Source organism: Labrus bergylta, chromosome 14 (assembly GCF_963930695.1).
Source record: "Labrus bergylta chromosome 14, fLabBer1.1, whole genome shotgun sequence".
Taxonomy (NCBI): Eukaryota; Metazoa; Chordata; class Actinopteri; order Labriformes; family Labridae; genus Labrus; species Labrus bergylta.
Window position 1 is genome coordinate 7,939,996 of NC_089208.1, and position 22,155 is coordinate 7,962,150.

At 39.3% G+C, this 22,155-nt stretch overlaps 2 protein-coding genes across 7 annotated transcripts in view; one reads left to right on the forward strand and one right to left on the reverse strand.

Moving 5' to 3' along the window:
- The first annotated feature begins 4,108 nt into the window (after nucleotides 1-4,108).
- taf9 (TAF9 RNA polymerase II, TATA box binding protein (TBP)-associated factor) lies at nucleotides 4,109-11,261 on the forward strand. 2 transcript variants are annotated; one of them, XM_020648913.3, is made up of 7 exons: nucleotides 4,109-4,210; nucleotides 5,022-5,103; nucleotides 6,922-7,058; nucleotides 8,660-8,794; nucleotides 8,902-8,983; nucleotides 9,508-9,621; nucleotides 10,843-11,261. In XM_020648913.3, exons 1-7 carry the CDS (start codon nucleotides 4,175-4,177, stop codon nucleotides 10,998-11,000), a joined length of 744 nt encoding a protein of 247 aa, XP_020504569.1. In that variant the 5' UTR covers nucleotides 4,109-4,174; the 3' UTR covers nucleotides 11,001-11,261. The 2 variants fall into 2 exon arrangements, with proteins under 2 accessions (XP_020504569.1, XP_020504570.1); XM_020648914.3 differs by having other exon boundaries at nucleotides 8,902-8,968.
- Nucleotides 11,262-13,487: 2,226 nt separating this feature from the next.
- LOC109995255 (arrestin red cell) overlaps nucleotides 13,488-22,155 on the reverse strand; it is a 29,613-nt gene continuing 20,945 nt past the window's right edge. Inside the window, exons 12-17 of one of the 5 annotated variants that reach the window (XM_020648917.3) lie at nucleotides 21,744-21,881; nucleotides 21,516-21,599; nucleotides 20,869-20,892; nucleotides 19,680-19,756; nucleotides 19,333-19,387; nucleotides 13,488-18,020 (exon numbers count right to left, since the gene is read on the reverse strand). In XM_020648917.3, the coding sequence (XP_020504573.1) occupies nucleotides 17,933-18,020; nucleotides 19,333-19,387; nucleotides 19,680-19,756; nucleotides 20,869-20,892; nucleotides 21,516-21,599; nucleotides 21,744-21,881 (466 nt within the window). In that variant the 3' untranslated portion in view covers nucleotides 13,488-17,932. The other 4 variants (XM_020648916.3, XM_020648919.3, XM_020648918.3 and 1 more) reach the window with 4 other exon arrangements.

The window sequence follows — 22,155 nt, forward strand, 5'->3', positions numbered from 1 at the left end:
ACATGACAAATCAATTGAAAAAACAAACAAACACATAAAGCAGTTAAACAGCTGCTGTTAACTTAATGTGTCAAAGGGAAACTTAAAAAATGGTGAAACTTGAGACACTGAAGTGCAATCAGGTGAAAACAAACTAAATGACAAGAAAACACACTGAAGCCCAAGTTGCTCCTGCTGCTTCATTGGAGGCGTGGTTGTGTATGAATGGATTATTTAAAGCTGATGGACACTTTACATACGTAGCAGCATCTGCCATCCGTGTGTGGATAAGTGTGAACTGCTTTGTTAAAATAACTTTGAGTAGTCAGAAGACTGGAAAAACACCACAAGCTGAAGTTCCTTTACTATATAATGCAAACTCAAATTCAAGGAAAATTGACTGATGCTGGGTTCTGTTTCAGAAATACAGATGCGCACAGCTGCAGAAATTTGGTGTTTAGTAGCTTTAACACACACACACACACACACACACACACACACACACACACACACACACACACACACACACACACACACACACACACACACACACTAACTTTTCTTTTATCAAAAGTTCCTCAAGAAAATGTTCCTTCAGTGAGGACTACAGCCTGCTGCTCATGCTCATCTCTCCCCTGAAGATGAGCTTTATAAACACCCCACTACCACACTGACCAAGAGCAAATATAATACAATTAGGTAGACAATAATCAAACCAAAGGGAATTAAATAGAAACATAAAATAAATAGGTGACTATTAAATACAAGTACATTATTGTCCAGAAAATTCACTAGAGGTCATCATATATTTTCAGTTCATAATAAGCTCTGAGGAGATACTTAGTAGTTTCCCCTTTCATTCATTTGAAAACACTGAGACTTACTGTGAAGACAGTAAGGAGGGGTTTCACTTTACAGATTGTACATTATCAAGTCGTATTTGCTGCCCTTTGTATTGTTGATACCAAATACAATGTTATCTGTTGTGAGAGGGTCCAGTAGTGAGAATTCGGTTGACAACCAGTCCATGCAGATCCTTCAAAGATGTCATGGAGTACAGTGGACAAACAGGTTGTCTGTTGTTTTGATTTCAACATCACAGAAGCTGCAGTCGTTGTGATTTCCATTTCCATTAAAACAGCCTATCGCTAAACGTTTAAAATCTCAATTTTGAAATAGATTTCCTCTGCTTTAGGGCTTACGGGACATTTAATAGTTTGTTCTTCATTTAGTCTGCGTCTGAAAACAGTTGCGTAGTGGAGTTTCTGTTGGGAAGTGTTGGATACAGTATATTCTGTATGATACAAGTGTTTTCAATTTCTTTGATTTTTCTTCAGCCTGGAAGTCGTGACCATTACATTTATCCATCATAAATTCAAAACACATGGCTGTTTGTGGATATATGAACTTATAATCAGACTTCACGCTGAAAAAATACAAAGGCGCAGGCAGGAGAAAGTCCAATGAAAAATGTGACTGTTTGTGTTCAGACATGCAGCTCAACCTGCAAACTTCAGGAGTTTTTCAGGAGTTTGTGAAAGTGAACAAGGCTTTACTGTCATTTAAAAAAAAATAATGTGGCTCTGTATCTTAGACTCTTCATGTGTCAAGTTTGAATACTTTGATAACCTGAAAGTAGGATAGGATAGGATAATACTTTATTGATCCCCAGAGGAAATTCGGGCGTTACAGCAGCACAGACAAGAAAGCTCAAAATACAAAAATACACATTAAACAGAATAGATAAATAAAAATAAAAACGGGGGGTATATACAAGTACAAAATTAATGATGAAGTTAACTATGCAGGGAATTTAGACAGTATTGCAGAGAATGACAAGATAAAGTGACAAGTGATTAAAGTGACTTGGTATGATAAATAGCAGCAAGTAATGTAAACAGCAGAGAAGAGAGGCAGTGTTGTACCACAGTAATGCAGAGTGCAGTTATATAATATAATGTAATATAATATAATATAATATAGTGCAATATGAACAATATAGTGTAATATAATGAAATGTTATATAATATAGACTAGTATAATAATATAATAAAATATATAGAATGTACAGTATATATGTATATATATATAGATGCTAAATAATAATAATAATAATAATAATAAATAATAATAATAATGATAATAATAATAATAATAATAATAATGATAATAATAATAATAATAATAATAATGATAATAATAATAATAATAATAATAATAATAATAATAATAATAATACAATGTTAGTAATGATAATAATAATGAAGCAGGTCATGTGGGTAGTGTTTTATGGGGGTGAAGTTTGTGTCAGGATAGACTGTTATTGTTGTCATAGGCTGCTGTTGTACAGTCTTCTGGCAGTGGGCACAAAGGAGCTGTTTTGCACCTGGGGGGGGGGCGTTGACCGAAGGAGCTGCCCACCTGCCACAGCTCACCATGTAGAGGGTGAGAGGAGTTATCCAGGATGGATAAGATTTTGTCCTTCATCCTCCTCTCACCCACTGTCTCCAAACTGTCCAGATCAAGACCCCCTACAGAGCGGGCTCCTCTTATCTCTGGTGTCTTTAAAAAAAGTCATCTTGTTTTAACAGAACTGGAAAATGTTGTTTTATCAAGAATCAGGAAAAAACTCACAGGAGCTTTAATTAACAATGAAAACAGAACAGAGTTATGATTTTTTATTGTTTTTACATTAATTTGTCTTTTGCTCTTTTAACTTGGTTCTGTTTTAACTGTATGTCTGAATCTTAATGTTTCTGTATGTGAAACTGTGATTGTCTCTTTAATATTGTTTCTGTAAAGCACTTTATCCTCCTGTCTTGGAAAGTGCTCTACAAACAAAATGTTATTATTGTTATTATTACTGCAGAGTAACTGTATTAAGTTCTTTACACAATTAAAAAGGCAACCAACAAAAATATAGACAAAAGATCATTTAAAAAAAAAATAGAAATGGACATGACTTAAACTTAGGTCAGGAAGGTTTTAAGCTTCTTTAAGCTTCTTTTACAACTCAGTCTACAGATCTATAGTCCTATCAGAGATCATTTTAAAGTTTGGGGGGGCTGTGGCTCGTCTCCTAACAGGAAGGTTGAGGGTTTGATCCCCAGCAACATGTCCGATGTGTCCTTGGGCAAGACACTTAACCCCAATTTGCTCCCGCTGCCTCGCCGGCGTGAATGTGTATGAATGGCATGAGTTAATACTGATGGACACTTTACAGAAACCTCTGCCATCAGTGAGTGAATGTGGAGGTGTGACCTGCGGTGTAAAAGTACTTTGAGTAATCAGAAGACTAGAAAAGTGCTATTCAAGCTTAAGTCCATTTACCATTTAGGAACCAAAACATAAACGTCTTCCTAAGAAACCTGCTGCTGATACAGGACTGCAGTAGACTTTAGAGAGAGTACACCTTGAATCCTTAAGTAATGCAGAATAAGATTAATCTGCAGCGCCCCCTGCAGGCTCTCTGTTGTTTAACCTCTGCTCTGTTTTGGTATTATTTGTTACTCATCCTTTTGTGACGGCATCTCTGCATCAATCAAGATCTCAAGACAAATTGATTTATGAAATATTGGCATATCAAATGAAAACAAAAGTAATACCCCCCCCCCCCCCCCAAACGACTGGCTGAGTACAGAAGAGGTATTACATTATTATTTTTAAATATCTCAAGTTAAGTTAAGAACAAGAATCCCATTATTGTATTCCGGTACAGTTCTTTTGAAAATGTAAATCTGAATACTGCAAAACAGAACTCTGATCATTTAACCATATGTTTGTATAGATATATCTATATGTAAATATATACAGTATATATATATATATATATATATATATATATATATATATACATATAAAATATATAAATATATACTGTTTATTTAATATATATATATATATATAGGCCTATATATCTGTCTATGGGTTCTCTGTTGTTCCTGTGTAGCTTATATTTCTGTGAATGGTGTTTATTTGTGAATTTTAATTAAAATGATTAATAAAAGCTAGAACTCGTGAAAATAAGATTGATATTTCCTATTTTACGTAAGAAATTTACATAAATTGTATAGCGGGTCTCTTGATAAACCCGCTGTAATTCACACTCTGACCACTAGTGGGCGCTGCACAGTTATCTCTTGTTTTTTTTTAATTTGACCGTAGAAGAAGAAGTGAAGGCGCTGCGGGGGAAATCATGTCTGCTCCGAAAACCATCCCTAAAGATGCTCAGGTAACGTTAAAAAGCCTTTTAAAGTTTTCCGAGTTCACCTGGCACTGAGCTTCCGTTCAGATGAACTCGACGTGTGATTTAATTTAGTACCAGAATCAAGATACATTTGTGCACTTATCATTTACGCTGCAAACGCTAGTTAGCATGCCAGCTAACATTAGCGCTTAGATTACCGTTTACAACAATGACCACCAGTTAGCCTGTTACTGATGAGCAGCTGCTGGGTGTAAACACGAGTCACTGCTGCCTGTAATCCTCCTAGTTGTGTAATATTTTCTTTGTTTATGTTGAGGATTGTATATATACATGTGTACATTTGCGTTATTGGGATATTTTACATGAAACAGCGTCAATGTGCTGCAGAGAGTTGAGATAACAGTGAGTGTTAAATTAATATAATCTTAATCCAAGAAGCATCTGATTCATTCACACGAGTGGATTAGTAATGTTTTGTGTACATGTACAAGGAATGCACAACATTCACAGTTGTTTTGGTGTTACAGGGTTATTGCACAGTGACAGATCTGACACTTTGACTTGTGTGGGTTTTTTTTTTAATGTGAATTCAGCTTCAAACTAATACATTCAAATTTCAAAATGTGCAATTTTAGATCCAGTTTTAACAATACACTTTAAAATGATGTGATTTTAAATTATTCAACCACTAATTTCTGCCCTTAAAGGCTGAAGTCAGAGGTGTTGTCTTCAAACTTCAGGATCAGTGAATCAGCTCTTTAGATGCTCTGTGAGTGAGCTGTTCTTCCCTGCTGCTGTCCTCATTGTCTGAGAGGTGTTTACCTGTGTGTTTCAGGTGATGATCCAGATCCTGAAGGACATGGGGATCACAGAGTACGAGCCCAGAGTCATCAACCAGATGTTGGAGTTCACCTACAGTAAGACAGCAACCCCGCCTTTTTAGTTTAAAAAAACAAAACAATAAAAAAAAAGTGAAGTTTTGTGTTTTTCACATGTGAGCCTTCAGAAGCCTACAGGGTTTACGTTGTCGTGTGCATTTGTCCGACAGAAGAAGACATCAACGCACGTTAATCTATCACGAGAAGTGAGCAACATTTAGCGAAGTTACAGTGGTAAAGTAAAACACCCTTAAAACAGACAGAAAGCAAAACAGAGCAACAAAAACCAAAATGAGTAAGATAGATTTGTAGCTACTGCGTCAGTAATGTTGATAATAGTTGTAGCTCTTAAATTCCCTTTATTATTTTTATAATAATGATATTGGCTGTAAGCAGACTCCAAAATTAAAATCAACCAAGCTCCAGTTGGGGGTAGATTTTTAGTTTGGTGAGTACATTTCACCTTTAAATCCAACAGTCAAACGATGCTGAGTATTAAACATGTTTGATGTGTCTGCAGCTACTTTTCCCTGCTCCTCTGCTGTCTGCACACTGAGGGCTCGCTGAGACACGCCGTCATACACACACACACACACACACATTTGGAACGCCCTCCACCATGTGCACCTGTTGACTTCCAGTGCTGAAGAACATCGTTGATGGCTGATCAGTACAGACCGAGTCAAGAACGCACGACGTGATTCGGTCAAACCGTCGGTTCAACTTCTCTCTCTTCACTCTCTCGTTGTCTGCTTCTATCAGTAACTTAATGTTAGTGACGTCATCCCACAGCCTGCTGTATTCTGTCAACTTCTCCACAGACTCTGTGAAACAGCAGTGCATTATAGACTTTGACAATACAGTGCAAGGTAAACGCAAACTCCACTTTTCATTTCAAACACGCTCTGCGGGAGCAGTCACACACACGCGGCTTCTGTTACGTGTTCAACATTGTCAAAGTTAAATAGAGAGGAAAAAACATGTTCTTGTAGATTTAAAGTAAGTTCCTATTGAGAGGTGGATTTAGTTTGAAGTTTGTAATGTAATGGGCCTGGGCTCTACTACCAAAAAAAGGCGAGCTAATATATTTTGATAAAACACAGTTTCTCATTTTGGATGGAAAAACAATAAAGATTGGTCAGTCATTTTTTTTAAATCTACTTGCCACCGGCCGGTTTTTACCCCAACGCCCGATTTCTATTTTCCTCTCTATTGCTCACGTAGACGAAAGCACAGTGGGAGCTCCACACACACACACACACACACACACACACACACACACACACACACACACACACACACACACACACACAACTATCAACAACATTGATAGATGAGACTCACTGCTTTGTGTGTGCAGCCCCTGGGGACAAACCAGACTCATACACACAAATGGGTGATGGCTTAATCTAATGCATTGTAAATGATATCTATAACTTCAGCCTGCCACATTACCTGGTGTTTATTAGCTTTTGTCTCCTTTGTCTGGAGAGGTGTGTGTGTGATTAGTTGGGGGTTATAGATGGGTGGAGTCTGTACATTAATTCAACAACAAACTGAAACACCAATCTCCCCGCTGGCTCTGCCGATCCTGGCTCTGCCGATCCTGGCTCTGCCCTGTAATTACCACATACTATGGCGGTACGAAGGCGGGATCACTTGTACCCCCCGTTACGCCTCCATGACATTCATATTGAAGTAAAGAAGGGGCTTAAATATCATAAATACCTAAATGGAGTCTGAATAGGAATGTTAAGACAATACTGCACATCACTGTGTGTTACAGAAACATGGTAATAAATCTTACATCAAAGCATCCTACACATCAAGTCATTCAGCGGCTGTTTCTGTTCTCAGGATACGTGACGACCATCATCGAGGACGCCAAAATCTACGCCACACATGCCAAGAAGTCCAATGTGGATGCAGACGACATCAAACTAGCCATTCAGTGCCGGATGGACCAATCGTTCACATCGCCTCCTCCACGAGATGTAAGAATCTCGTCTGAGCTGTTCTAATAATAATGATGGATTTTTTTGTCTTTTGTGTTGTTTTGTTTAAAGCCCGGCTCACACTGCAGGATAATCATCCGGCCAATTTGAGGTCCGATTCTTCCTTCGCGATAATCGCAGGCTGCTCGGAAGCGATTATCTGCCCAGATTATCTTTGTGGTGCGAGAGGTACAAAGATCAAATCTTAACGTCCCCGATCTGCTCGGTGATCGTTGGGGACGCCCCGATTTGTTTCCGACGTGTTTGATATTTAGAATTTAAATAGCGGCGGATACAGACATCCTGGTGGTCCGCTGTGTTTCCTGCAGCTTGTTGCAGCACTGTGTGTCTGTGGCATTTAAATCCCAGTTCTGAATGAAAGAGCAGTGATGGTAACATATGAGTCCGTGGAGAGAGCTGTCCATGAGTCTAAAGTAAACAGACACTTTGCTGTGCCGCACAATCCTGCTGATCTTTTTCCGCTCTCGTAGCTGCCGACGGTGGCTTGTACTCCGGCTCGACAAACGACCAATCAGCTCGCGGAAGTCTTCTCCGTTCATGGGAGCGTACCGTATCTCCAGTCACGCTGAGTTCTCCTCGTGCTTTAAGCTCGTGTGCTTAAACATCCAACTAGTATTCCGATATGGACGTTACTATTATCTTTTCTAAAAGTACTTTCAGACATCACTTGTCCTGTTCACGGCTGACATGGTGCATGTGTAACAGACTGTTGAGTTGGTTATTTGCATTTTGAGTATTTTGTCCCATCGCCCAGGGCTGGCGGGGTTCAGGAATTCCCCCCTGCCGTGATCCAGGGTGGCGGTATTATTGCACAAACCCTCCTTATTTATGCAGCAAATTTGTTTGTGAATTCGGGGGCTACATCTTGTCATAATATTTGACCCCACAAGATTATTTTGATTGGGACTTTTATTTATGTCATTCCTTTCTCAATAACACCATGACAATCAAAGTGTGAGCAGTGCATCGTCATGGCAGCAACAGTTACCTTAAAATGTTATTTGAGTAATGATGTCCACAACAAGTACCCATCCCCCTTTTTCAGAATCAAGCACAATTTATTAAAAAATGTCTGCGGCAAAATGATGTAATTTATTTATGTTAGCAGCGCTAGCACCACCAGACTTCGGTTCTCCCTGCAGCTTAATGTCCACATGTTGGTGCTGAATATGGTTCCACATTGCTCTGGTCAGTATGCCAGTTTGACCTGACACAGTCTACATGGACAGCAACTACAAAACGCTTCCAAACAGCGGTGCTCCCACGAGACGCCACCCGTTCGCTCTGCTTGTTTACATTCAGGTTGTATAGCAGGGAGGGCAGGCCCATTAACAGCAGCTACAGCCCCAGCTAGTGGTGGGTGGTTGCATTGCATTTTGAGCATAATAGTAGAACAAAATCTGAGATCAAAATCTGAGTAATTTGTTTCCCCAGTAATTTTATTTTAACTAGTAATTCTGGTGCCGACCAGCGGGGATGATGACGTTTAACAATCTAGTCAACTTACAAAACACATCCCTTGTTTTGTTTCTATTTCTGTGTATCCTGTTGTTTACTCTCCTGCTCTTCTGTTTGTTCAGTTTCTGTTGGAGGTCGCGAGGCAGAAAAATCAGACTCCTCTCCCACTGATCAAACCGTACACTGGACCTCGACTTCCTCCAGACCGCTACTGTCTGACTGCCCCGAACTACAGACTCAAAACTGTGCAGAAGAAGGTAAAATGTACTCCCAAGTTAAACTTCCATCACTTATATTCTGCTGGTTTCCGCTGTTCATTTTAGTCTAACACAAATCTATGGTGTGAATGTGTTCGTCCCTGCAGGTGATGTCCTCTGCTGGAAGGATAACTGTGCCTCGTCTCAGCGTCGGCGCCGTCTCCAGCAGGCCAAGTACGCCAACCCTCGGTGAGGCTGTGGCGGGCGCTACAGACACACAAACACTTTCAGTCTATGTGAAATCTCAGAACAAGAACTTCTGTTTACTGCAAGCAGCAACCTCAGGTGCTGAAAAAGGAAGCCATTGCAGAAGTGCAAAAAAAAAACTTGAGTTGCTCGAGTGTCTTCTTGAGGCTGGCTCCAGTTGACCTGAAAGTCAAATACAGACCCACAAGCATTTCTGTTTTTACATTTCCAGCCTGGTACAGAATGCAGGGCAGCTACAGCGCCGATGTGTCTTTCTGTTCCAACTTTAAAAGCAACTCCAGGCTCAAATTTGTAGTTTAATACAGGAATTCTGGGAAATGTAGGCACTAGAAGCAGACCACATTAAACTTTGATGCCGTACTCATACTAGATTAATTTTTATTTGAATAATTTACAACTACCTTTTTCTCATTTCAAAGGTTGAAGGGGCTCTAAAATCTGGCTCTGTGCTTTCATCCCAGTTAAACCAGTCTATGTGATGTCTGACCGGTTTGTCTTCCTCACAGGGACTCCATCTGTTCAGTCCGTCACCTCTAAAGTCGGAACTCCGGTGTCTCTGACGGGTCAGAGGTTCACGGTTCAGATCCCACCACCCTCCCAGACGGCCACCGCAAAAATCAGTAAGTTCTTTTCTTTTCTTTATTTTTAATACCAGTTTAATGCTGGCGTGCAAACACAGACAGGAGCAGGACAAATGAAACATGATATGTTTGACCTCTGGTGTGTTTATAACTTCAGAGGGCTTGAAGCAGTTTTCACGTGCACTCCTTCAAATGTCTTGAACATTTCCAACAGGCTTCTCCTGAGTGGCTCTTTCACACATGTCCCTCACAGCGCAAGACTTTCACTCTCAGACATTTCAAGTATTTCGAAAAATCAACCTTTCCCGCATGTCATTCCCCACTCTCTCTCTCTCTCTCTCTCTCTCCCTGATTTCCAACAGTAGCCATCGTCCTATCTCTACAATAAAGGCCCAAAAAAGCCCAAAACTTAAGTCTATGACGCGAACTGTCATGCTTCTTGCGGCCGGCGAGCACGGTCCCTGCAAACGTCGAGTCGTTTCATACTGATTTGCGGTCAGAGCGGTCTGATTGCTCGCACTGTTTGCTAGCCATAGGAAAAGATGTTGAGAGAAATGTGTGCTAGCTTGAAGGTAACTTCATCCAGCTTTCTGGTTCATTATTATCTCAGGCAACATTAAAGTGACAGCTGGTCAACACATGTAATAAGAGAGGAAATATAAACTTAAATGAAAACCAGCAGGAACAAAACATCAGGTTAATATATTGATAATGTTACATATTTTATGATAGAAGAGAAAATATTGTCATACTTGATGACTGCATTATGTTCTCTCAGTCTCTGCTCTGAGAGCTACTTGCATAGTGACTGCCCTTCACATCAGCCCTTAGTAGAACATGGTAAGTCCTGTTCTGCAAATTCATCCCATTTATAAAAAGGGACTCAAGGTTTGGAGAATGGGTTTCTTCATGTTTCACTGAAGCTTTATCAAAAAGTTAAAACAGAACATAGATATAGACAAGCAATTGTGTTTTTCTTATTGTTTGCACTGCTTCTTTAGTCTGAATGCTAAAATCTTCTGTAAATTCACATTTTAAAGCTGATATTTAAAAAAAAAAAAAAAAATCTTCCCAGGGGGAGCAAGACCCCGGACCCCCTTAGGGGATTTGGATCCATGTCACCTTTTTCATCCCTGATGAGTTTGCACCCCTGATTATTGATCATTAAATTAACAGATTGTGTTGTTTTAAAACACTTTGAACCCTCTCACCTGTAAGACATTCCTCTGGGTTTAACAACAAAACTCCTTGTCCCGACAGCGACGCCGTCAACGCCAGCCGTCTCCAACGTCCTCATCAACCCGTCTCTGATCGGCTCCAAGAACATCCTCATCACCACCAACATGGTGTCACAGAACTCTGGAGGAGAGTCGCTGAAGAGGAAGCACGAAGACGACGACGACTACGATGCTTTATGACGACATGACTCCACACAGCTTTCATTTTTGATAATCCAAAAAACAGATCGATCCCTGCTTCTGTTTTCAGCACAAACTGATCCTGGTCATGTTTGTTTAGTCTTCTAGAACATTTTACAAGAGAGAAGAACCGAAAGAAAGAAAAGTGTTATCCTTTTCCCACTGGGAGCAGACCAGTACAACCAGTCTGCTGCAAGTCTCAGACCGACCCACATTGCTCTGATGTTTCACTGATTTCAAATAAACGACATCAAAATAAAACCTGAGTCTTTTCTGTTCCTGTAAGAGCTGCTCTTAGATTACACATTTTATTTAAGAAACCATCACATGAGAGGGAGTGACTAAAGATCAGCAGTGCTGATAACATCCTGACCTCTGTTAGATTTTATACAGTACAACAGTTACACAAGTTGCAAATAGTAAAAAGTGAAAAACCAACAACCGATTATTTTAGTACTATTATATTTGATCGTATGATACTAGTAAAATGGTATTGATACCTGTTTAAATTCCACAGTTAAAGCAGGAGTCATGGACACCTAATATTGGGTCTTTTCTTGTTTTTTTAGTTATTAAAAATAGCAAAAATAAAAACTCTAAATCCCACAAAAACATTGGCAACAATTTGGAGCTGAAACAAAGGTAGCAGCACAGTTCCATCTATTCATAGCTGAATTGTTGCCAATGTTTTTGTGCAATTTAGACCGTGTGTAGGAGTTTGCCTGCAACTTGTGATGGTTCATCCCTCCTGTCGGCCTTTTTTCTGAACATTTTTTTTTTTTTAAATCTAATCGGACTGGATTACCTGACACTGGCTGGAGAAAAACCTTCTTATCTGGATCATACTTTTTCAGATTAAACCATTTTTAAAAAAAATTAAATTAAAATATTAAATAAATTGAGCCCTGGTGTTGTTAATACATCCGTGTGTTTGACATGTCCAAATGAAAACATGGAAAACCAAGTTTTGAAAAAAAAAAAAAAATCTAGGAAGGCATTTCCAAATCTCAGTCTCAATGATGTTTTATAGTTCATATACTGATTTGGGTGATATTAGCTTTGAAAAATATCTGAATGGGGAATATGACTGAAATGTTGAATATGATCTTAAAACAACCAACAAACTCAAAGTCATCAAATCTCTCTGCAACCACATTGTGAAGTTCGCGGACGACACAACAGTGGTTGGTCTCATCCCCAACAACGATGAGACGCACTACAGGATGGAGGTCAGCCAACTGGCCACGTGGTGCAGAGACAACAACCTCTTCCTGAACGTCGACAAGACCAAGGCGACTTCCGGAGAGTCCCCACTCCTAAACCCCCACTGACCATCGACGGTGCTGCTGTGGAGAGTGAGCAGCACCAAGCTCCTGGGGGTTCACATCAGTGAGGATCTCTCCTGGACAACCAACACCACATCACTGGCCAAGAAGTCCCAGCAGCGCCTCTACTTCCTCCGCAAGCTGAAGAGAGCACGAGCCCCCCCCATCCATCATGTGCTCCTTCTCCAGAGGCACCATCGAGAGCATCCTGACCAGCTGCATCACTGTGTGGCTTGGGAGCTGCACTGCTGCCAACCGCAAGACCCTGCAGCACACAGTGAAGGCTGCTGAACGGATTATCGGTGTCCCACTCCCCTCTCTTCTGGACCTCTACGGTACCCGCATCACCCGCAAAGCAACCAGCATTGTGCGTGACCCCACCCACCCCTCACACAGCCTCTTCAGCCTCCTGCCATCGGGGAGACGGTACCGCAGCCTGCGGGCCGGCTCCACCAGACTGGGAAACAGCTTCTTCCACCAAGCTGTCAGGAAGCTTAACTCTCTCCCCTCTCTTCCTTCCCTCCCCTCTGCCCCCACGAACACTGGACGTTGAAACCTCCTCCCGTTTGCCACCAAGAACTCTGGACTTAAAAACTCTGTACACTCAGTTTACTGCACATTGCACATACTGCACGAGTTTACTTTTTCTTTAAATTTTATTTTATTTTACTTACTACCTTTTGCACAATTTAGAATTTATTACTGTAAATATTATTTATCTTATTTTTACCTCATTTTATTTATCTTGTTTTACCTTATTTTGGTTGTATTGCACCACAGGACGGAGACAAACAAAATTTCAATTCCACTGTATGTCTGGCATATTTTGAAATTGACAATAAAGTTGACTTTGACTTTGACTAAACAGAAAGTAAATGAGACCAGATCTTACGTTCCAGGATCCTTCAACTATACATTTGATTAAAATGTCTTCTTCCAGCAACCTGGGTTCCATTTTACAATCCTTTAATCAGCATTGATTTATTCACTGAACACTCGTATCTCAGCATTTGGACCTACTTCATGTCAATGCTGTCATTGGATAACAAGCTGTTACAAAGTTGTATCCAAGTTCATCTTAACTTTTCCTTTCTAAACTTGTCATTTTATTTGACATGAATGATTCAGAAGAGCTGCACAATCAGCACACAGGAGCAGGGTCTGTTAGTTCATTTTGCCTTTAATAATAAAAAGAAAACTAAAATAAAAATCTCAAAATAAAAAATACATGGCAAAACAACAGACTCTTAGATGATTATGAGAATAATCATGGTCGCAATGATGATACAGTAGAAGTAATAATAGTCACCATAATAATAATAATAATAATAATAATAATAATCAGAAGCATAATAATCAGAACTCTATCTTTTCTGGTGTCGGTGCCACCAGCAGAAATCACTTTTTTTATAGACATTAAGGTAAGCATCGCACAGGCCGGGGCGTGGCACTTGTCAAAACAATTTCACACTTAGCAAATTACCCCACATATGCACGACAAAATAAGGACAGAATCACAGCTCGTACGATTCACAGCACTGCTTGGAAACAAAATCAAAAGAAATCAAAGAGTTTCAAACATGCTCTGAGTTTGTTTCTTCTTCTTCCCTTCTGGGTGACGGAGCAAAGGACGAAGGGAGGGGAGTTTGGCAGTTTTTAGATAAAAAAAGAAAAAAAAAAAGTTTGAAGGTTTATGTGAAGTTTAAAAAACTTGACAAAAACACAACAAAAAAAAAAATGTCATAAAATGGCCAAGCATTAAAAAAAAAAAACATTCTTCTTCTTTGTCTCCTGAAATGAGCAAAAATAACAATAACGTCTGCAGTTCTGTGGGTTTGTTTCGTCCAATGAAAGTGCAGTGCTCACATGTCGTTTGAAATGTTGATCCGTGCATTTTTTTTTGTTTCTTAGGGGGGAAAACCAACACAAAAGTTTTCAAAGAGAAAGATATGACTACTACGCCCGGAGCTCCTCTAAACCGTTTATGAGTTTTTATGCATGAAAACGGAGAAAAAGAGCGAGTAGAGGACAATGAAAAGGCGAGCTGATGAAGTCCTTCACATGTCTGAGGTCGGATGAAGAAAATGAAACGATGAAGAGGACGAGGAGGAGATGGTGGTGGTGATGATGTAGTGGATCTGATGGGAAACACTGGTGCTGTTCACTTTGTTTGAATCAACTCTCCTCTTTCTTTCTTTCTTATTGGCACTTTGTTCATCTTCAATTTGGTCGATTGTAGAATATGTGTTTTAGTTTGTCAGAAGGCGGAAATAAATTAATGAGATGAAACTTTGAGAACAAAGTCATCATTTTACAAGAAAAGCCCAATAATTCTAAAACAAAAAAAAGTTCTTGTCATACAAGAATAAACTTATAAATGTTTAAGTTTATATAATACTTAACCAAAGCATTGTCATGAAAAGAAAAGGCAGATTGAAAGACAGACTGACAATAGTCATATATCTTTAAAAAGGGGGGGGGGGGGGGGGGGTTACTGTTGTAGGAAATATGAATCCGATTACTTTCTCAAGAAACAAATTCAAATTTTATTTTATGAGTGAAAGGTTGAAGATTTCAGGAATGGTTTTGAGGAATTTGATGAGGGAAATCATTTCACTTCTAGAACAGCATGGACCGTGCAACGTTGAGCACAAGAGAGGAAAAAGTCTTATCCTCTTAATACTCCTCGGAAATGTGCAAATAAAATGACAATTCATGAAAAAGCAATTGTTTTAGGTTTGAGTTTTGTTAAACTAGTAACTCGTTTGTAAAACTTGGCAGAATAGAAATGTAAACTGTAAATGAAGAAAAATAATTGTCACTAAAAGGCGAAAAACTAAAAACAAATAAGCAAATGATGAATGCTCCTGAAGTATACTCAATCTGGAGACATCTTTTTTTTTATTCATAATGCTCTTTGATGAAAGTCATTGTTTATTGAAATAAGATTTTAGAAAAACACTTTCATGGAATGAGTCGCTCTTTTGCATTTCAAGTGTTTAAAAATCTGAACAGAAATATTCTGAGATTGAAATGAAAATACCCTCTCTGCTTCTCCCACATCCAAACTGCTGAATCTTAAACTAAGCTTTCATACTTTTACATTTCATTAATTCTTTACCGCCTTCATTTTGAGGGATTTTTTTCCTTTCCTGCAATTGTCAAAAAGATCTGCGCTCCACCTTATAATTACATTAAGAATGTACTGAGATGGGAATAAAAACAGTGAACTGTCTTTTTAAAGTTCCAGTTTAGCCTTTATATAACTTAAAAGTATTTCCTGTTTCAAGTAACAAACTAAATCTAAGTTTTGTTCTCCAGTCACAAAAACACAAAAGAGTGATGATTGAAGGACTTTCTTATTGGCAACAGAGATGTAGAAGGCACGATGAAGTTTACAGAACAAAACGAGACTGAACTTAATGTGAAAAAAAAAAAAAAAAAAAACCTACATGTTTCTGTGCACATCATTTCAGAGTGTGTTTGGATGAATTAGTGGATGGTGAGATTTTAAACAGAGAGATGATTGATTAGGAACTAAAATACACACCAGTGTTCCCCGTGAACAGTCGACAGTTTGGAGGTTTAAACCTGCAGGAGGAGGAGTCACCCCCAGCTCAGTGAAAAGTAAAGAACTGACTCAGTTTCCAAAGAGAATTAAAAAAATCTATTCTAGCTGTTGTTGACGTGTAAACTGAAACATGACGGTCTGAGGAGGAGACCTGACGGGTCACAGCCTCGCGCTCCAACACAGGTCTAAAGTTTGAGTTCATTAAAAACGATTCCAGCGTGATCAGTTTGTGCTCATGTTGTAAAGAATCTAAAGAAGATCATTTATTTGATATTTATGTTTCTACACAAGGGGTGTCATTTAAACACTTAAATTAAAGAAGAAGAGGTGACATCTTTACATTCTAACTGTGTGAAATAAAGTGTTCACCTCAGGCTGGTTGGGCTGACAAGTGAAAACAGGCGCGTATGTAAGAAACAAGTAAATGTGACCAATAAGGAATCAAAATGTAGAGCTGAGAGAGCCTGAGAAACAGCAGAGCGCAGAATGGAATACATTTTAAACCTGCTGCAACAACCAAAAGTGTGCGATTGGTGATATTTTGTAGACTTCTCTGTCAACATATCAAACGTTCAAACTGAAAACGTCTTGTGTTGAAAGTCTCAGTGCCGTACAATACAGCAGTTCAGTTTACACTCACAATTCCACAACTGTGAAAACTGTTTTAATGCATTTTGTTCCCTCGTTCGGTCATTACAGACGATATATGTTCGCTTTAAACTATGAACTACAGTAGGCAACGTTAAGCAGCCAGGTAGTTGCCAACATATTTGTGCAATTTACTCAGCGCTCTCTCTCTCTCTCTCTCTCTCTCTCTTCTGGTCTAAACTATGACTGAAGCTCTGCAGGCTTTAAGGCTTCAGCTCTTTCTGAGGGAGATTGTATGGTTTTAAAACACATCGTATCAAAAAGTAACTAAAATGTTGACAACCATAGCCTAAAAGGCAGCTCCACATTTATTCCAGCTTCTGTCGCAAACAGCATCTTATTATTTGAACTCTTTTTTTTTTTTTTTATCCGGTTCAAAAGTTGGAAAAGTTTCAAACATTAAACTGAATAAATTGAGAAGGAGGTTTGTGTTTCCAGCAGGATCCGGTTTGCTAAACAGGAAGTATTAAGAGGTGGATTTTTATAGGTAGTTTCTTTTGTTTGGATGAAATGTGATGACTGATGTTTTTAAATTGACTTTAGAATGACAGAACGCGTTTTAAATCAATTTGAAAAACGAGATCAACGCTGGAAAAGTTCAGAAAAAGAGAGAATTGAATGCAGAACAGAGAAGCATGCAGCCGATAGACGTGACCGTTTAGAAACTGGACGACAGGGTTCAGAGTGATGAGAGCGGGTGATTGGATGCTGGTGAAATCAAGTCGCCTGTCTAAGAGTGTGTGTGTGTGTGTGTGTGTGTGTGTGTGTTGTTGGTTTGTGTGTCCTCCCCTCGCAGCCTGGATGTAAAAGCGTCGACAGTTTGTAATCAAAGGAAAAAGGGCGATCACCACTGAACACAGACCTGACAGCTCGTAGAAGATTATTTTTTCTATGTTTCAAATATATATTCTGTTTGTACAAGATGGTGAAACGGTCGACATTCAAAAAAAACATTTCAAAATACTTCCTACGCTTCTTGCACGTCTTTTTCTTTTTTTTTTCCTCTCTTATTTCTCTCAGCCGATCAGATTTTTCCTTCACTTGACGATTCCATCCACACGCCATCGTCCATCCAGCAGCTGCTCCACATTACGAGTTTTTCAGCGTTAAAAAAAAAAGAAGAAAAAAAAAAAAGAGAAGAGAAACAGACAGACGGATGGCGGCAAAAAAAATGGCGGCGGCATGACGAATGACTGAAGCAACAGAGGAAGAACACCACCGACGCCCCCACGAGGCCTCCGTCCAAACGTGCCCTCATCCACCCCCTCCACCGGGGAATGTAAGGTGAACAGTGTGTGTGTGTGTGCGTGTGTGTGTGTGGCGTTTGTGTGTGTGCGTGTGTGTGTGTGGTAGCTTCGAAGCGAGCGTATGAAGAGGCTGGCGAGCTCCTAGCAGTCCTCGTCTTTGTCGTCCACTGCGCCTTTGAGCCGCAGGCGGGCGAAGTCCTCGAAGACGAAGTCGTCGTCCTGGGAGATGCTGCTGAGAGGACGAAGAGACGATTTATTGACTTCAGAAAATACTAAAGCCTGAAAACAAATCGGCTCTCGACAAAACTCTCTGCTCCGTTTTTTTTTTTCTCCCAGCATTTATACAAATAAACATTTCTCCAAAGCACCAGACCTCCAGTAGAGTCAAATCTGTTTGTAGAGTTTCCCTCCTCACACAGAGACTGAGAAAGAAATATCTCTTATGTTAGGAGAGATAACATTTAAACTGGTTTAAACTAGTCAAAAACACTTCACGCACATATTCTTTAAATTAGAAGGGAACTGGTTTAAACTAGGACATGACTGATTTGGATTTTTTTGGGGCCGATGGCAATATTAGGGAGAGAAAAAATCTGATACCGATATATTAGCCGATATCTTTCTTAGATCAATTTAGATCTTTCGAAAGAGATGGACACAGATATGCAGACTTATTGCGTCGATCCCTCAAATACTGTAAAATATATATAATGAAGACAAGATGGTCAGGCTACTGGAAAGTAACTGCATGTACGTGCATCACAGTTTGACCATGCCTGTTGTAATCCATATAGCACGCTCTGCTGGTGACAGAGAACTGCTCATACAAGGGAACTCAAATGAACTGCTTTTGACTGGTGAATAAATCTGGTGATATCGGCGCATATCTGCGATGAAAACAGCCGATACCGATAGTCACTGGATAGTATCGGCCGATATTATCAGCTAACCGATTAATTGGTGGGGCTCTACTTTAAACTGGTTTTAAATTGATTAAGAGCTTGTGTTTTGTTCTGTTAAAAACAAGAATAAATGTCTCTTTCTCCAGAGAGGAGATATGTTCTTGTTTTCTGGTTTCAATCGTCTTTTTGACCACTTAAGATTCTTTTTATTTTGGTTTACCTTCATTTTCAAAACAGCAACTTTTATCGCTTAAAGTCAAAAATCTTTTTAGTTTACTTCGCCTCGTGGAGCCATTATGTTAAAGATTAGCATGACTTTGTTTTTAATATCCTGACATAATGATGCTTATTTATCATGGAGCTTTGGGCTAAATGCTCAGCATGCTAACATACGCTCACAGTGACGATGCTTTAACGATGATCGTGCCGAGTAGATATATCGTTTTTCACGTTCACCAAATTAACCCAAGCTTGTTTGTCAATTTATTTCTCCAGAAATGCGGTCATAAACCAAACAAAAATAAATGCTGACCTGTACATTTTTAACAGAACCTGAAGAGAACAAGGTTTCGGAAGTGTGGCTTCAAATAAAAAATAAATCTGTCTTCTTAATAAACTGAATCAAGTCTTAAAACTCACTTTGTGTCGAATTCTATCAAATTGGTGTCGATGGGGGGGTCCATCTCTGGCACAGCTGTAACACACACAAACACGCATTACTATGTCATACTGGAGTTGCCATGGAAACTGAATTTTGTCTCCATGGAGATTTAGTGCTTGAAGAAGAAGGGACAAGAATGGAGAGTTACATAATGCAGCAGTGTTGTGTGTGTGTGTGTGTGTGTGTGTGTGTGTGTGTGTGTGTGTGTGTGTGTGTGTGTGTGTGTGTGTGTGTCCTCTTGACTCTTTCATTAAATATGATATATCATTTAGATTAAGAGTGTCAGGTTCACATTATTAGAGTTATTAGAGTTGTGTGGACTCACCTGACTGTGGGCGGGACACGGGCGGCTCCACAGGTTTAGGATGCATTAAGATGAAGGGCAGCTCCACCGACACGTCTCTGAAACACAACACACACAAACACAGAATGTAAGTCCACTACACACACACAAAGTTTTCAGTTAGATGTGGCTGTCGTGATGAGGCTGCTGCTGTAACAATACAAGAGCAACTCATCACTTAAATGTGATTAAATGCACCTTTAAACGGGAGAACGTTCTTCAAACATTCATCATTTAAAACCTTTTTTTTAATTTTTTTTATCTGCCTTATCCCGGTTTAAAATCTGATTAAACCCACTTAACTCTTACTTTCAAATGATATATTTGTAGTAGAAAACATGTCACTTTTTCAATTTTAATTAGCACTTTAATATAAAAATCAGAATGTTGAATGTTGAAAATCAGAAACGTTCTGATTTGTCTAATAAATTGATGATACTTAACTAGAGTAGTGTGCAGGATTTCTTTCTTTTCAGTTTGCCATCCTACTTTATGAGTTAGTTGGATGTGCGTTCACTTCCTCAGTTTAAACCAGCTCATCTCTGATTTACATCGGATGATAAATAGTTAAATTGATTTTAATAAAGACCAAAAAGGTTAAAAAATAAACATGTTTAAAATATTTTCCAATATATTTGAACCTGTTTAAAATATGTTACAACCCAGTGACTAACAAGTTTTTTAAAAAACCTGTTCATAATTTGTGATCACAGTTTAACACCTTCTTCTAAACACGTAACTAAGTTGAAACTCAAAGGTAAAGCAATATAATGATGTTGTTTTAACAGGTTTAGAATAATCTAATTAAAAAGGAATCAGAGATAAACTGGCTTAAACCGGTTTTAGTCTTTTTGGTGTTTTTCCATGTTAAATAACTCTAAACCCACTTAAAGTTTTACAATAAACTTAACAGTTATTTATCAGATGTAGAAAAAGGTTGAAGAAATTCACAACTAGTTAAGCTTGTTTCATTTGTTTATGACCACTTGACACTAGTTTAAAACCACTTGAATCCAGTTTCACTCTAAAAGGTTAAAGGGACAGAACATCTCTTTAATTTAAAGTGTTTGATTTCTTGTTTAAGTCGATTTCAAAGTATTTTTGGGGACATAAACAGAAACTGGCTTTTGCTTTTATGCATCATACGTGCAGTCAGTTCACACACATTTACCTCTCCATCACGCCTCTCAGCAGCCTGCAGGGGGAGAGGAGGGAGGGGGAGGCACACAGCGGAGGGGGGAGGAGGAGGAGGAGAGAGGGAGGAGCCACACAAAAAGCCAAAAAAACACAGAGTGGGAAGAGGTGAAATGAAAAGCAGGAGGCAACACGTTCACAACACGATCACAAACCTACAGTGGAAGCAAGCACAGTGAGGCGCAACTACTGAAACAAGCAGACGGTTTCCACGGTAACTGACACTGACAACAGGAAGTGAGAGGACGTAGCAGGAAGCTGAGGCGAAGACGCACCAACATGGAGTCACGATCAGGATTTATTGAACTTATAATGTAATAAAATTACAACGCAGCTCTTGTTTTCCTCTTTCCTGTACTGAGGTTACACCTTCAACCAACAATTATTTTAATGATTTCTTCATCTACTGAACATTTGATCAATACATTCATTGTTTTGTTCATTAAGTGTCAGACGATGTTAAACAGTTTGTTATAAATGTCCAGATTTTGGATTCATTTTGATGAAAAGCAACACAATTAAGACAAGGAAACGGCGACATCTACAGGACACAGATAGGCAACGAACAGGAAGTGATGTCATTAGTGTATGGAATGAAAATGTGTGTGTGTGTGTGTGTCTTACGCTCCACGTGAGACCACCAGCTTCACTTTGACTCTGTAGGACACCAGGATCCCCAGGACCTCCTTGTTGGTGACATCCTTCACTCTGAAACACAGAGTGACTTAGATTACGTGACTGCACATCTGTATAGCACATCTGTACTGTGTGTGTGTGTGTGTGTGTGTGTGTGTGTGTGTGTGTGTGTGTGTGTGTGTGTGTGTGTGTGTGTGTGTGTGTGTGTGTGCTTACATGGTTGAAGAGGCCAGGTTGGTGTCTTCATGTTTGAGTTTTCCATCGAGAGCGAGTCCTCTCTTCTCTCGGTTCTTGTCGAGCGTCGGGGTCAGAGTGTAGACCTTACAGAAGGTGGAACTGGACGACACCTGGTCACTATGGAGACCACACACTGCTGTCAATCAAACTGTTCAGATTAATCCCCGTATACCAGGTGTCAGTAGAAAGAAGTTTACCAGCTGCTCTGGTTTGAAGAGTAAACATCAACTTTAAACTGTTAAGCCATGTTACTGCTGCTTCAAACAGATATTTAAACCAGTTGGAGTCTCAAGCTCATCTCGATTAAACAGGTTTTTTTTAATTTACAAGTTTATGATTCGAAAACTGTTTAAAAAGCTCATCTCCAGTAGATCTCACATATTAGAGAGAA